This window comes from Callithrix jacchus, chromosome 2 (assembly GCF_049354715.1).
Source record: "Callithrix jacchus isolate 240 chromosome 2, calJac240_pri, whole genome shotgun sequence".
NCBI classification, from domain to species: Eukaryota; Metazoa; Chordata; class Mammalia; order Primates; family Cebidae; genus Callithrix; species Callithrix jacchus.
The window spans coordinates 154,119,191-154,132,513 of NC_133503.1; the positions used below are offsets into that span (position 1 = coordinate 154,119,191).

The 13,323-nt window shown below is 38.4% G+C and overlaps 1 protein-coding gene and 1 pseudogene across 3 annotated transcripts in view; both read right to left on the minus strand.

Moving 5' to 3' along the window:
• Positions 1 to 13,323, minus strand: part of DDX4 (DEAD-box helicase 4) — a 72,278-nt gene that overhangs the window by 24,724 nt on the left and 34,231 nt on the right. For all 3 annotated transcript variants that reach the window (XM_035291563.3, XM_078365494.1, XM_035291564.3), the window contains exons 7-9: positions 3,132 to 3,233; positions 2,122 to 2,202; positions 1,247 to 1,294 (exon numbers count right to left, since the gene is read on the minus strand). In XM_035291563.3, the coding sequence (XP_035147454.2) occupies positions 1,247 to 1,294; positions 2,122 to 2,202; positions 3,132 to 3,233 (231 nt within the window). The remainder of the gene's footprint in view (positions 1 to 1,246; positions 1,295 to 2,121; positions 2,203 to 3,131; positions 3,234 to 13,323) is intronic.
• LOC118151752 (5S ribosomal RNA) lies at positions 5,672 to 5,790 on the minus strand (annotated as a pseudogene).

The window sequence follows — 13,323 nt, forward strand, 5'->3', positions numbered from 1 at the left end:
GGGGGACTGTCATTTTGAATTATCTTGGACTAATAATGATTACCGAGAATCTTCCAAATACATCACCCAAGCTTCATTGGTTTACTAGTCTGGAAAGCATTTTAACTTTTATATGACACTGAAGTATTTACACTTCAAAAAAACTTTACGGTCAGGGGCAGTGGCTCATGCCTGTAATTGTAGCACTTTGGGAGGCCAAGGAGAGCAGATCACCTGAGGTCAGGAGTTTGAGACCAGCCTGGCCAATGTGGTGAAACCCTGTCTCTACTAAAAATACAAAAATTAGCCGGGTGTGGTGGTCAGCGCCTGTAATCCCAGATACTAGAGAGGCTGAGGCAGGATAATGGCTCGAACACGGGAGATGGAGGTTGCAATGAGCCAAGATCATGCCACTGCACTCCAGCCTGGGCAAGTGAGCAAGACTCTCCCTCGAAAAAAAGAAAAAACTTATAAGAGCAAAAAATTATATGTATTGAGCTAACTTTATCCTTTAGACCAAATCAAATTACTATTCCATAAGAAAAAGCATATTGTTTTAATAAGGATTTATACATATATCTCAGTCTTTAACTTCTACACAGCATTCCATTTTGTGATTATCATTAAACAGTTGTTTTTAGTTTATTTTTTGAGACGAAGTCTTGCTCTGTCACCCAGCTGGAGTGCAATGGCTCGATCTCGGCTCACTGCAACCTCTACCTCCTGGGTTCAAGCGATTCTCATGCCTCAGCCTCTTGTGTAGCTGTAGCTGGGACTACAGGTGCATGCCACCATGCCCAACTAATTTTTGTATTTTTAGTAGAGATGGGATTTCCCCATGTTGGCCAGGATGGTCTCCATCTCTTGACCTCATCATCTGCCCACCTCAGCATCCCAAAGTGCTGGAATTACAGGCATGAGCCACCACGTCTGGCCTTAAATAGTTTCTTATTGATGAATTTCAGGTGATTTTCAGTTTTTATTTATGATAAATGATGTCTCAGTGAACATCCTTGTACATGTATTTGCAAACACATCTATAGTATATAATTCCTATAATGGAACTGCTGGATTAGAGGCAATAACCTGGAGAGTATTAAGGAAAGCTCTAAAACAGGCTGTGTAAATTTATGCTCCTCAGTGCATAAAAGCAGTAAGTTACCTTTAACTTTAAAAATTAAATTTGTTGCCAACCACTGACGTACAAAAAAAAAAACTGGATTACAATGATTTTAACTTCTTTCAGATAAACAAAATAAGAACTTACCTCGTCCACTTCCACTGCCACTTCTGCTTTGAGAAGTATCGCCATTACCTGTAAGGCATTGTTTTGCAGGTTAGATCAAACACAGCTGCTCCTCAAACACACAAACTGTATGGTTATTTTTATTCAACAAAGAGTTAATACTTAGGAATCCTAGTCCCTTTACCCATCCATCTCCTAATTCTGGATTAAGCTTTTTTTTTTTGACACAGTCTTATTCCGTCACCCAAGCTGGAGAGCAGTGGTACGGTCTTGGCTCACTGCAACCACCACCTTCTGAGTTCAAGCAATTCTTGTGCCTCAGCTTCCTGAGTAGTGGGAACTATAGGTGCACACCACCATGCCATGCTAATTTTTGTATTTTTAGTAGAGATGGAGTTTCACCATGTTGGCCAGGCTTGTCTCGAACTCTTGGCCTCAAGTAATCTACCTGCCTCGGCCTCCCAAAGTGCTGGGATTACAGGCATGAGCCACCACGCCTGGTCTCTAGGTTTAACTCTAACCTTAACTTCATTTGAACATTTTTCATCAATTGGGTTTTCATTTTCACCACAAATCACACAAATCATTTCCCCCTAACTTAGAATCCTCTAGTCCTCCAGTTAATAATTCAAACCTCAAATTAACTGGTAGATAATATACGAAATAATTCACATTACACAAATTTTATAAGGGAGACAAATTGTCCAAAGAAATAATTCACATTACACAAATTTTATAAGGGAGACAAATTGTCCACATATTTTTACCTACAGATCTAAAAGCGGAGCAAATCATAAGCCAAACTAGTATACTTAAACATATATATTATGTTTACAAATCCTAGTGCTAAAACATATATCAATAATTAATATTTGGTAACAAGTTCTATTTCTCACCTGTGCCACTTAATGCTGGTCTTCTAGAACCAAAAAGGCCACCAGTGCGTTGCATACATTTGTCTTGGTCTAATTCATTACCTTGATTTGCAGAAAGTAAAATTAGATTACATATTACCCTTAAGAAGTTTTTTAATCATTCGGTAAACAGAAAAAAATCAAGTTATGGTATTGGAAGTTAAAAGATGTGGGGTAAAACAGAAAAATACTATTCTGGTTAAATTAAATATTGTACAAAAAAATTATCTACAAATAACATCCTTCAATGACAAATTACTTCCTCAAAATGTATTTTATTAAAATTGTTTCATAAAATAAATTAGGGCCAGTGCTATACCAAAATACAAGCAAGTTAAATCTCTAGAAACTGCCTGAGAAACTCCCTATTGCTTCATTTCATTATTCTTCAGAATAGCACCCCTTGCTCCCACTGTTACCAAATCAAACCTTACCAGTCCTACACAGTAACCCTTCAAATTCCCTAAACTTCTGTGAAAGTGATAATTCACTAATCTGCTATGCATCTATTCATTATTACAAATTTATGTTTTTAGCTTCCAAAACCATCGATCTATCTTCCTTTGTTAAGAGGCACATACATTCCAACAGTGACCTCTGAAGTCAGTACCTTATCTCTAAGGAATGATGGCTGGAAAAATTTAAGGTAGAAAGCCACATTGGTGAAAGATGGTATGTTGGGAGGTAGAGCCACAGAGAAGGCCACCTGTTTATAAGGTCAGCCATATTATCAAAGCTCTAAAACACTAAATAATATGTTATAGTAAAGAACTGAGTCACACAAACTTATTTTTAAAATTCATATATTTCATCTTAACCAATATGCAATTACATCTGTCTAAAATAATGTTATATACAATGTGGGTGATTAATGTGTATTAGTCACTGAGCTAAGCTATTCTCACATAATCCTCCCAACAACTTTCTTTGACAGATTTTTATCATTTTCTTTTTAACAGATGAAGCACGCCATTCACAAATCCACTACTAACTTGGACTTCCTTGACCAAATCCTCCATGGCAACCTCGGAAACTACCTCTCCCACCTCTTCTGGTTGGCCCTGAAGCGTCTGAATTACTTCCATCTCGATAGCCTATAATATTAAAACACACACAAGAACAACACAAAACAACAAAAAGAAATCTTGGGGGACACAGTCAAACTTAATTTAAGCCTTGAATACTCGGTAACTTTAAACAAGTATTTTAAGGCACTGTTACCAAAAAGAAATGACATATTTGACCCCTAAGTGTTCAACTTTACTAATACAAATGTATACAGCTACAATTTTTTAAAACCTCACTGCTTGTTTTGAGAATTGAGTCTAAAAATCACTAAAGGAAAAAGTGACACTTGAAGTAAAACAGTAAAAGTCACCAAAACTGCACCATTAACTGAATTTCCACAATGCACAAAATAAATAAATCCTAGACTTATATCTGCTCCATATAGAATATAGCAAACATCTTACTCAAAACACAGACATGTAGGCACATATAAGGTCTGATTTCCAGGTACAAACAATTTTTAATTGAACTGAATACAAAAAGATTAGTAGAAACAGTTCAAGTAAAATTTAATTCCACATAGCGCACGCAGCCTCATAGGGCAGAACCAGATCAATGTAAAACTCAAGTGCCATGGGCAGGAAATAGACAGACAGAGAGAGAGAGAGAGAGAGAGAGAGAGAGAGAGAGAGAGAGAGAGAGAGACTGTTCAGTATGTAAACTTACAACTATTTATACCTAAACAGAAGGTGGATAAAGATAGAAATTCTATCTATGCTATTTCTGAATATTAGAGTATATGTATTTTAAAGCCTATTTAAAAATGAAAACAAAACTCTTCAAAAAAATGTATCTTCTGGAACCTTTATTGTAAGGGTCCAAGTTATTTTTATGAAAGTAAAAGAATATATAACACATACATAAGTTTAAAATATAATTTAAAGCTTATCTCCACTGCCCAGCTTAAGACTAAAATGTTTCCAATATATTTGCAGCCCGTGTTTGTTTTTTTTTTTTTTTGGCCTACCCTTCTCTTCTCCCTGAGCACTTCTTCCAATTAAGATCCAACCAGCCAATATCCTGAATAGTTTTTCAATTCCTTGCTCTTAATTTTACCAACTATGTACATAGCCTTAAGCAACACATTAGTATATTAGAGTTGTACATAATGGAACTAAAACATACTCGTTTTCCACATCTTTTTTTTTTTTTTCCCCTGCGATGGAGTCTTGTTCTGTCACTCAGGCTGGAGTGCAGTGGTGCAATCTCAGCTCACTGCAACCTCCACCTCCTGGGTTCACGTGATTCTCCTGTCTCAGCCTCCAAAGCAGCTGGGATTAAAGGTGTGCCCCACCATGACTGGCTAATTTTTGTATTTTTAGGAGAGATGGGGTTTTACCATGTTGGCCTGGCTGGTCTCAAGTTCCTGACCTCATGTGATCCGCCCACCTCGGTCTCCCAAAGTGCTGGGATTACAGGTGTAAGCCAATTCACCCAGATCCATGTCTTTTTTCTTTTATTCAATTTTGTTGATGTGTGAAACTACTTCATTCACTTTTACTGCTGAATGCTCCATTGTGTCTGTTTCTATTTCATTTATGTCTATTACCTTTTTTATTTCTGAGTTTTCTTCCTCTACTTAACTTGAACACTTAATCCATTTTTTTTCTGAAAAAAGAAATATTTAAACTATTTTCAATCTAGTCCTCTCCTACAAAGCTCTGTCCTCGTACTGGATTTCCTCCCTTAGCAAGTTTTACATTTTATACTTTCTCTGATGCATTTAAGGCTATAAAATTTCCTCTAAGAGGCAGCTGCTTTAGCTATATCCCTCAAAGTTTTCCTATGTTCTGCTCTTACTGTCATTAATTCTAAATATTTCAGGATTTCCATATGAACTGTTATTTATAAACTGAGAAATTCAGTTTCCAAATCATGAAGGTTAAGCTTATTTCTACTTTTATTTTAATAAAAGAACATGGCCTATTATATATCTATGGTATATTTTTGGCCTTAAAAGATGATTAAATTGTACATATTTTCCATATACGCTGGAAAAATGTGATTTATAGAGTATATGATTCCAGAAAAATATTAAATCAAGCTGAGTGACACTACATTCTTACTAATTTCTATTCTGCTCAATCTCAACTTACTAGGATTTGCACATTTTTCCTAATGTCCATTTTTCTTTATGCATTTTAGTATATTGTTAGATTCGAACCTTGTTCAGAACTGTAATGTCTTCCTGATGAATTTTTTTATCTTCAATAATTCTACCATAAAGTATACTTTGTCTCCTATTTCTTTACCAATTTTGAGTTATTATTGAACATTTTTTTCTCTTCATTTTTATTATTAAGTTGCAGGGTACATGTGCAGGACGTGCAGGTTTCTTACATAGGTAAATTAGTGCCATGGTAGTTTGCTGCACCTATCAACCCATCACCTAGGTATTAAGCCTAGTATTCATTAGCTGTTTTCCCTAATGCCCTCTCCGCCCTCCTGCCTTCCCCCGCCCCGACATCTACAGCACCTGGTAGTCCCAAGCAGTCTCCCATCCAAGTACTAACCAGGCCCAGCCCTGCTTAGCTTCCAAGATCAAACAAGATTGAGCGTTTTCAGGGTGATACGGCCATAGACTATTTTCTAATTAAAAAAGAATTTTTTGGGTAGAGACAAGATGTTGCTATGTTGCCCAGGCTGGTCTTGAATTCCTGGCCTCAAGAGATCCTCCCATGTTGGCCTGCCAAAGTGCTAGGATTATAGAACATGAGCCATCATGTCTGACCTCTTTACTTTCAACTCCGTACTGAAGTATACTTACCTGTATTATGATTACTAATACATGGATTTTATTTCTACCATCTTACTTTGTGTTTTCTATTTACAGAGCTTTTCCAATGCTCTTTGTTCTCCTTTCCATCCTGTTTTCCCCAAATGGTAAGCTATGTATTTTATTTTTTTACCAATTTTCACCATGAAGACTTAAGAATTATTTAAACTATTTTCAATCTAGCTCCCTTCCTACAAAGCTCTGTCCTTCTGTTGGATTTCCTCCATTATCAAGTTATAGATTTTAATCGTTATCTGACTACCCTTCAATTTTTACCTATTTAAAAAAATATTTTTCCTTCCAATTGATCAAGCAAAGGATTTCTTTTCATTTGCCAGGATTTTTGTTCTAAAATCTCTAAATTAAGAGTCAGTATTGCTAGTTTCTACAGTCAATACTTAAGTTTACCAATATGTTTACCAGTTTTATCTTTTTTTTTGGCTCATGATTGATTGTTTCCTATTCCTTTCCTCCTGCAGTCAGTCGTCTTACTACTGTATACAATTTAATAGTTCTTACTCAACAGTCTCAGAGTATTAACACCATTTTTATCTGAATGGCATTATTTCTCCCGGGTACCTAGTTATCTGAATATAGTTATTTGGATTCAGAGCTATTCTTCTTCAGCATTCTGAATATACTGTACTATTATATTCTGCCATCTGCCTTTACTAAAGAAAACTGTTGTGAATATAATGTTCTTCTAAAAGTAAATCTACCTTTTTTCTCTAGTAGTTTTATCAGTTTTAAAAAAATCGTTGTAATACTATAATTCCAATACATGCATAAGGGTATGAATTTTTGTTTAATTTGCTGAGGACTCTTGTACCTCTCTAATTCTGGAAAAGTCTCATCTATTCTCTTTGAATATTCATCGTTCCTCTCCTTCTCCCATTTTCTGCTTTCTGCTCAGGAGACAGTCATATGTTGGAATAACAGTCTTATTCTATCTTCCATATCTTATTTATTAACTGCTCTTGTGTTTTCCATTTCCAAGTTTAGAGAATTTCCTCAGTTCTATCTTTGGATTAATTTATTCTCTTCACTGTGTTTAATCTTTACCTTTAATGGCTCTGTTCTTTTCTGTAAGTTTTTTTTTTTTTTTTTTTGAGATGGAGTCTCACCCTGTTGTCCAGGCTGGAGTGCAGTGGCGTGATCTCGGCTCACTGTAACCTCCGCCTCCCAGGTTCAAGCTATTCTCCTGCCTTAGCCTCCTGAGTAGTTGGGATTATAGGTGTGCACCACCACACCCGGCTCATTTTTGTATTTTTAGTAGAGACTGGGTTTCACCATGTTGGCCAGGCTGGTCTTGACCTCCTGACCTCGTGATCTACCCACTCAGCCTCCCAAAGTGCTGGGATTACATGTGTGAGTCAACATGCCTGGCCTTTTCTGTAAGTTTCTGAAACAAATTGAGTCCTTTTCTTTTCCTTTTTTTTTTTTTTTTTCTTGAGACAGAGTCTCGTTCTCTTGCCCAGGCTGGAGCGGAGTGGTGCGGTGCAATCTCAGTTCACTGAAATGTCCACCTCCTGTTCAAGCAATTCTCCTACCTCAGCCTCCTCAGTAGCTGGGACTACGGGCCTGTACCACTACACCCAGCTAATTTCTGCATTTTTAGTAGAGACTGGGGTTTCACCATGTTGGCTAGGCTGGTCTCAAACTCCTGAACTCAAGTGATCCTCCTGCTTCTGCCTCCCAAAGTGCTAGAATTACAGGTGTGAGCCACTGCACTCAGCCAACATTAACAGATTTTTAAAAGTAACATAAGTCCTTCCAGAAGGTATAGGTTGCATTTCTTAAGGGACACTTGACAATCTCTTATAAATCTTAAAGATGTTTGATGACAACATCTTTAGAAAAAAATTAGCTTATAAATCATTTAACCTTTGTATAAAAGTGAACATCTTTTATTCATTTTTTAAAAAGTACTTACCAGATAGTTACTATATTTCTATAAACTAACAAATAAAATGAAAATTTAAAATAATATCTATCACTTACATCAGCAAAAATGGCCAAACTCCCAATTTCACTATTCCAAAAAGGGAAGGAAAAAAATGTGCAAGAACTGCCAGAATTAACTTTTTCCAAACTCTAGAAATGAACCAATGGCTTGAAGCAACCAAAGGAGTATTTATTTAATTAAAAAAGCAAAAAAAAAACACTGACTATTGCTAAGAACAGCAAAGTTTGCAGCATTTTAACTTACCAAGTTCCGTCTCCTGGCAACTCCACTTGTAAGTATATAACCAAAAGATTTGAAAACAGGAACTCAAATATAACTGTAGGTGAAATGTTCATAGCAGACTTACTCACAATAATTGGAAAGAAGAAACAATCCAAACATCCATCAACAGTGACTGGATAAAATGTGGCATATACATACAATAAGTACATTATTCAACCATTAAAAGAAACATAGTTGTGGGAGGAAGATCAAAGATGGCAGTTTAGGAGCAGCTCAGGATTGCAGCTCCCAGTGAAAGCAAGGAGGGTGAGTGGATGCCACATTTCCAGATGGATCTTTATTGCCCGCAGACCAGGAGATTCCCAGGCAGAGGAACCCTACAGGACACCAGTGCGGCTATTTTGCCGTTGCCCCAGTGCAGCAGTTCTCCATAAAAAATACACTGGTCTCGTTGCCCTTTTAAACTGGCGACTGCAGCTCTGGGAAGGCAGAGTCACCCATTCATCTGATTAAATAGGGGACAGAAACAGGGAGCCAGGCCAGGAGATTCCTGGACAGCGCCTTTGTTTCAGCCAGCGCAGTGGATTGCCACACGGGAAATCACACAGATCCCAGTGACTTTTCAGCACGCAACTGGAACACCTGGGAGAGAGTCAACCATTCAACTTAAAAAAAAAAAAAAAGGCTCTGACGCAGGGAGCCAAGTGATGAGGCTCGGTGGGTCCCACCCCAACAACAACCACAAAAAAACCTAGCAATTGGAAACACCCTAGATTGAGCGTTTCACAGAAAGCACAGCTGAACCTGGGAGGGTCCATCTCTGTGGGGGAGGGGCGTCCGCCATTACCGAGGCTCTCCACCCCTACTGAGGTAGTTCACCATTGCTGAGGCAACCCGCCACTACAGAGAGAGTCCACCATTACAGAGGTGGGCCACCATTGCTGAGGCAGTTCTAACCACACACACATAAACAGGACTGCAGGGAAGTACACATGGCAGCAGGGCGGAGCCCACAGCAGCTCAGCAAAGCCTCTACAGGCAGACACTGACTAGGCAGCCTCCTTGCTGGGCAGGGCAGCCCAGAAAAGAAAGGCAGCAGCACAATGGAAACTCAGAAAGCCCTAACTCCCTGGGACAGAGCACCTGGGGAAAAAAAGGGGGTTTATGAGTTCTGCTACAGTAGACTTAAACGCACCTGCCCAGCAACTCTGAACAACAAAGCTCACAGCTCAGCACTTGAGCTCTTATAAAGAACGGACTGTCTCCTCAAGCAGCTCTCTGACCCCCGTATATCCAAAGAGTCACCTCACAAAGGAATGATTAGACTGACATTTGGCAGACATCATTCGGGAACAAAGACAGCAGAAGAAGAAACTGGTAGCAACCCTTACTGTTCTGCAGCTGCTGCAGGTGATCCCCAGGCAAGCAGAGCCTGGAGTGGACCTCCGAAGTCCTACAGCAGAGGGGCCAGACTGTTAGAAGGAAAAATAAGAAACAGAAATAACTTCATCATCAACTGGACGTCCACTCAGAGACCCAATCTAAAAATCAGCAACTACAAAGACGACAGGTAGATAAATGCACAAAGATGGGAAGAAACCAGCGCAAAAAGGAAGGAAACACCTGAAACCAGAACACCTCTCCTCCTACAAGGGATCACAACTCCTCACCAGCAAGGGAACATGGCTGGATGGAGTATGAGTGTGATAAATGACAAAATTAGACTTCAGAAGGTGGGTAAGGAGAAAATTCTGTGGGTTAAAAGAATATCTTCTAACCCAATGCAAAGAAACTAGGAAACTTGAAAAAAGATTTGACAAAATGCTAATGAGAATGGACAACTTAGAGAGGAATGTATGTGAATTGACAGAGCTAAAAAACACAACATGAGAACTTCGTGAAGCATGCACAAGTATCAATAGCCGAATTGACCAAGAAGAAGAAAGGATATCAGAGGTCGAGGATCAAATCAATGAAATAAAACAAGAAGGCAAGATTAGAGAAATAAGAGTAAAAAGGAATGAACAAAGTCTCCAAGAAATATGGGACTATGTGGAAAGAGCTAATCTACGATTGATAGGTGTTCCTGAATGTGACGGAGAGAATGAATCCAAGCTGGAAAATACTCTTCAGGATATTATCAAGGAAAACTTCCCCAACCCAGCAAGGCAGGCCAATATTCAAGTCCAGGAAATACAGAGAACACCACAAAGATATTCCTCAGGAAGAGCAAACCCAAGGCACATAATCGTCAGATTCACCAGGGTTGAAATGAAGGAGAAAATGCTAAGGGCAGCCAGAGAGAAAGGTCGGGTCACCCACAAAGGGAAGCCCATCAGACTCACAGCAGATCTCTCAGCAAAAACCCTACAAGCCAGAAGAGAGTAGGGACCGATATTCAACATCCTGAAAGAAAAGAACTTTCAACCCAGAATTTCATATCCAGTCAAACTAAGCTTCATAAGTGAAGGAAAAATAAAATCCTTCATGAACAAGCAAGTACTCAGAGATTTTGTGACCACCAGGCCTGCTTTACAAGAGCTCCTGAAAGAGGCACTACACACAGAAGGGAACAACCAGTACCAGCCATTCCAAAAACATACCAAATGCTAAACAGCATCAACAAAATGAAGAATCTGCATCAACTAACGGGCAAAACAGCCAGCTGGCGTCAAAATGGCAGTATCAAATTCAAAATAACAATAATAACCCTAAATGTAAATGGGCTAAATGCCCCAATCAAAAGACACAGACTGGCAAATTGGATAAAAAGCCAAAACCCATCTGTGTGCTGTATCCAGGAAACCCATCTCATATGCAAGGATACATAAAGGCTCAAAATAAAGGGATGGAGGAAGATTTACCAAACAAATGGAGAGCAAAAAAAAGGAGTTGCAATTCTCGTCTCTGATAAAATAGACTTTAAACCAACAAAGATCAAAAGAGACAAAGAAGGTCATTACATAATGGTAAAAGGATCCATACAACAAGAAGAGCTAACGATCCTAAATGCACCCAATACAGGAGCACCCAGATATATAAGGCAAGTTCTTAATGACTTACAAAGAGACTTAGACTCCCACACAATAATAGTGGGAGACTTTAATACCCCTTTGTCAATATTAGACAGATCGACCAGACAGAAAATTAACAAGGATATCCAAGACTTGAACTAAGACCTGGAACAAGCAAACCTAATAGACATTTACAGAACTCTCCATCCCAAATCCACAGAATATACATTCTTCTCAGCACCACATCACACCTACTCTAAAATTGACCACATAATTGGAAGTAAAGCACTCCTCAGCTAATGCAAAAGAACGGAAATAATAACAGTCTCTCAGACCACAGTGCAATCAAATTAGAACTCAGAATTCAGAAACTAACTCAGAACTAAGACAGCTTCATGGAAAGTGAACAACTGGCTCTTGAATGTTGACTGGATAAACAATTAAATGAAGGCAGAAATAAAGAAGTTCTTTGAAACCAACGAGAACAAAGACACTACATACCAGAATCTCGGACACGTTTAAAGCAGTCTCTAGAGGAAAATATATAGCAATGAGTGCCCACATGAGAAGAGTGAAGAGATCCAAAATTGACACTCTATCGTCAAAATTGAAAGAGCTAGAGGAGCAAGATCAAAAAAACTCAAAACCTAGTGGAAGACAAAAAATAACTAAGATCAGAGTAGAACTGAAGGAGATAGAGACACAAAAAACCCTTCAAAAAAAATCAATAAATCCAGAAGCTGGTTTTTCAAAAAGATCAACAAAATAGACCACTAGCCAGACTGATAAAAAAGAAAAGAGAGAATCACCAAATAGATGCAATAAAAAACGATAAAGGGGATATCACCACAGATTCCACAGAAATTCAAACCATCATAAGAGATTATTACAGACAACTCTATGTGCATAAACTAGTAAATCTGGAAGAAATGGATAAATTCCTGGACACTTGCCTCCTTCCAAGCCTAAACCAGGAAGAAGTCAAAACCCTGAAGAGACCAATAACAAAATCTGAAGTTGAGGCAGCAATTAAGAGCCTACCACACAAAAAAAGCCCAGGTCCAGATGGGTTCACAGCCAAATTCTACCAGACACACAAAGAGGAGCTGGTACTATTCCTTCTGAAACTATTCCAAACAATCCAAAAAGAGGTAATTCTTCCTAAATCATTTTATGAGACCAACATCATCCTGATACCAAAACCCGACAGAGACGCAACAAGAAAAGAAAACTTCAGGCCAATATCCATGATGAACATAGACACAAAAATCTTCAATAAATTACTGGCAAGCCGATTGCAACAGCACATCAAAAAGCTTATCCACCATGATCAAGTAGGATTCATCCCGGGGATGCAAGGCTGGTTCAACATACACAAGTCTATAAACGTAATCCACCACATAAACAGAACCAAAGACAAAAACCACATGATTATCTCAATTGATGCAGAGAAGGCCTTTGGCAAAATTCAACAGCCCTTGATGCTAAAAACCCTCAATAAACTCGGTATTGATGGAACGTATCTCAAAATAATAAAAGCTACTTATGACAAACCAAGAGCCTATATCATACTGAATGGGCAAAAACTGGAAGCATTCCCTTTGAAATCTGGCACTAGACAAGGATGTCCTCTCTCACCACTCCTATTCAATATAGCACTGGAAGTTCTAGCCAGAGCAATCAGGAAAGAAAAAGAAATAAAGGGCATTCAAACAGGAAAGGAGGAAGCCAAACTGTCTCTATTTGCAGATGACATAATTGAATATCTAGAAGATCCCATCGCCTCAGCCCCAAATCTCCTGAAACTGATAGGCAACTTCAGCAAAGTCTCAGGATACAAAATCAACGTGCAAAAATCACAAGCATTCCTATACACCAATAACAGACTTAAAGAGAGCCAAATCAAGAATGAATTGCCATTCACAAAAGCTACAAAGAAAATAAAATACCTAGGAATACAACTAACAAGGAATGTAAAGGACCTCTTCAAAGAGAACTACAAACCACTGCTCAATGAAATAAGAGAGGACACAAGCAGATGGAGAAACATTCCATGTTCATGGTTAGGAAGAATCAGTATCGTGAAAATGGCCACACTGCCCAAAGTAATTTATAGATTCAACACTTTCCCCATCAAG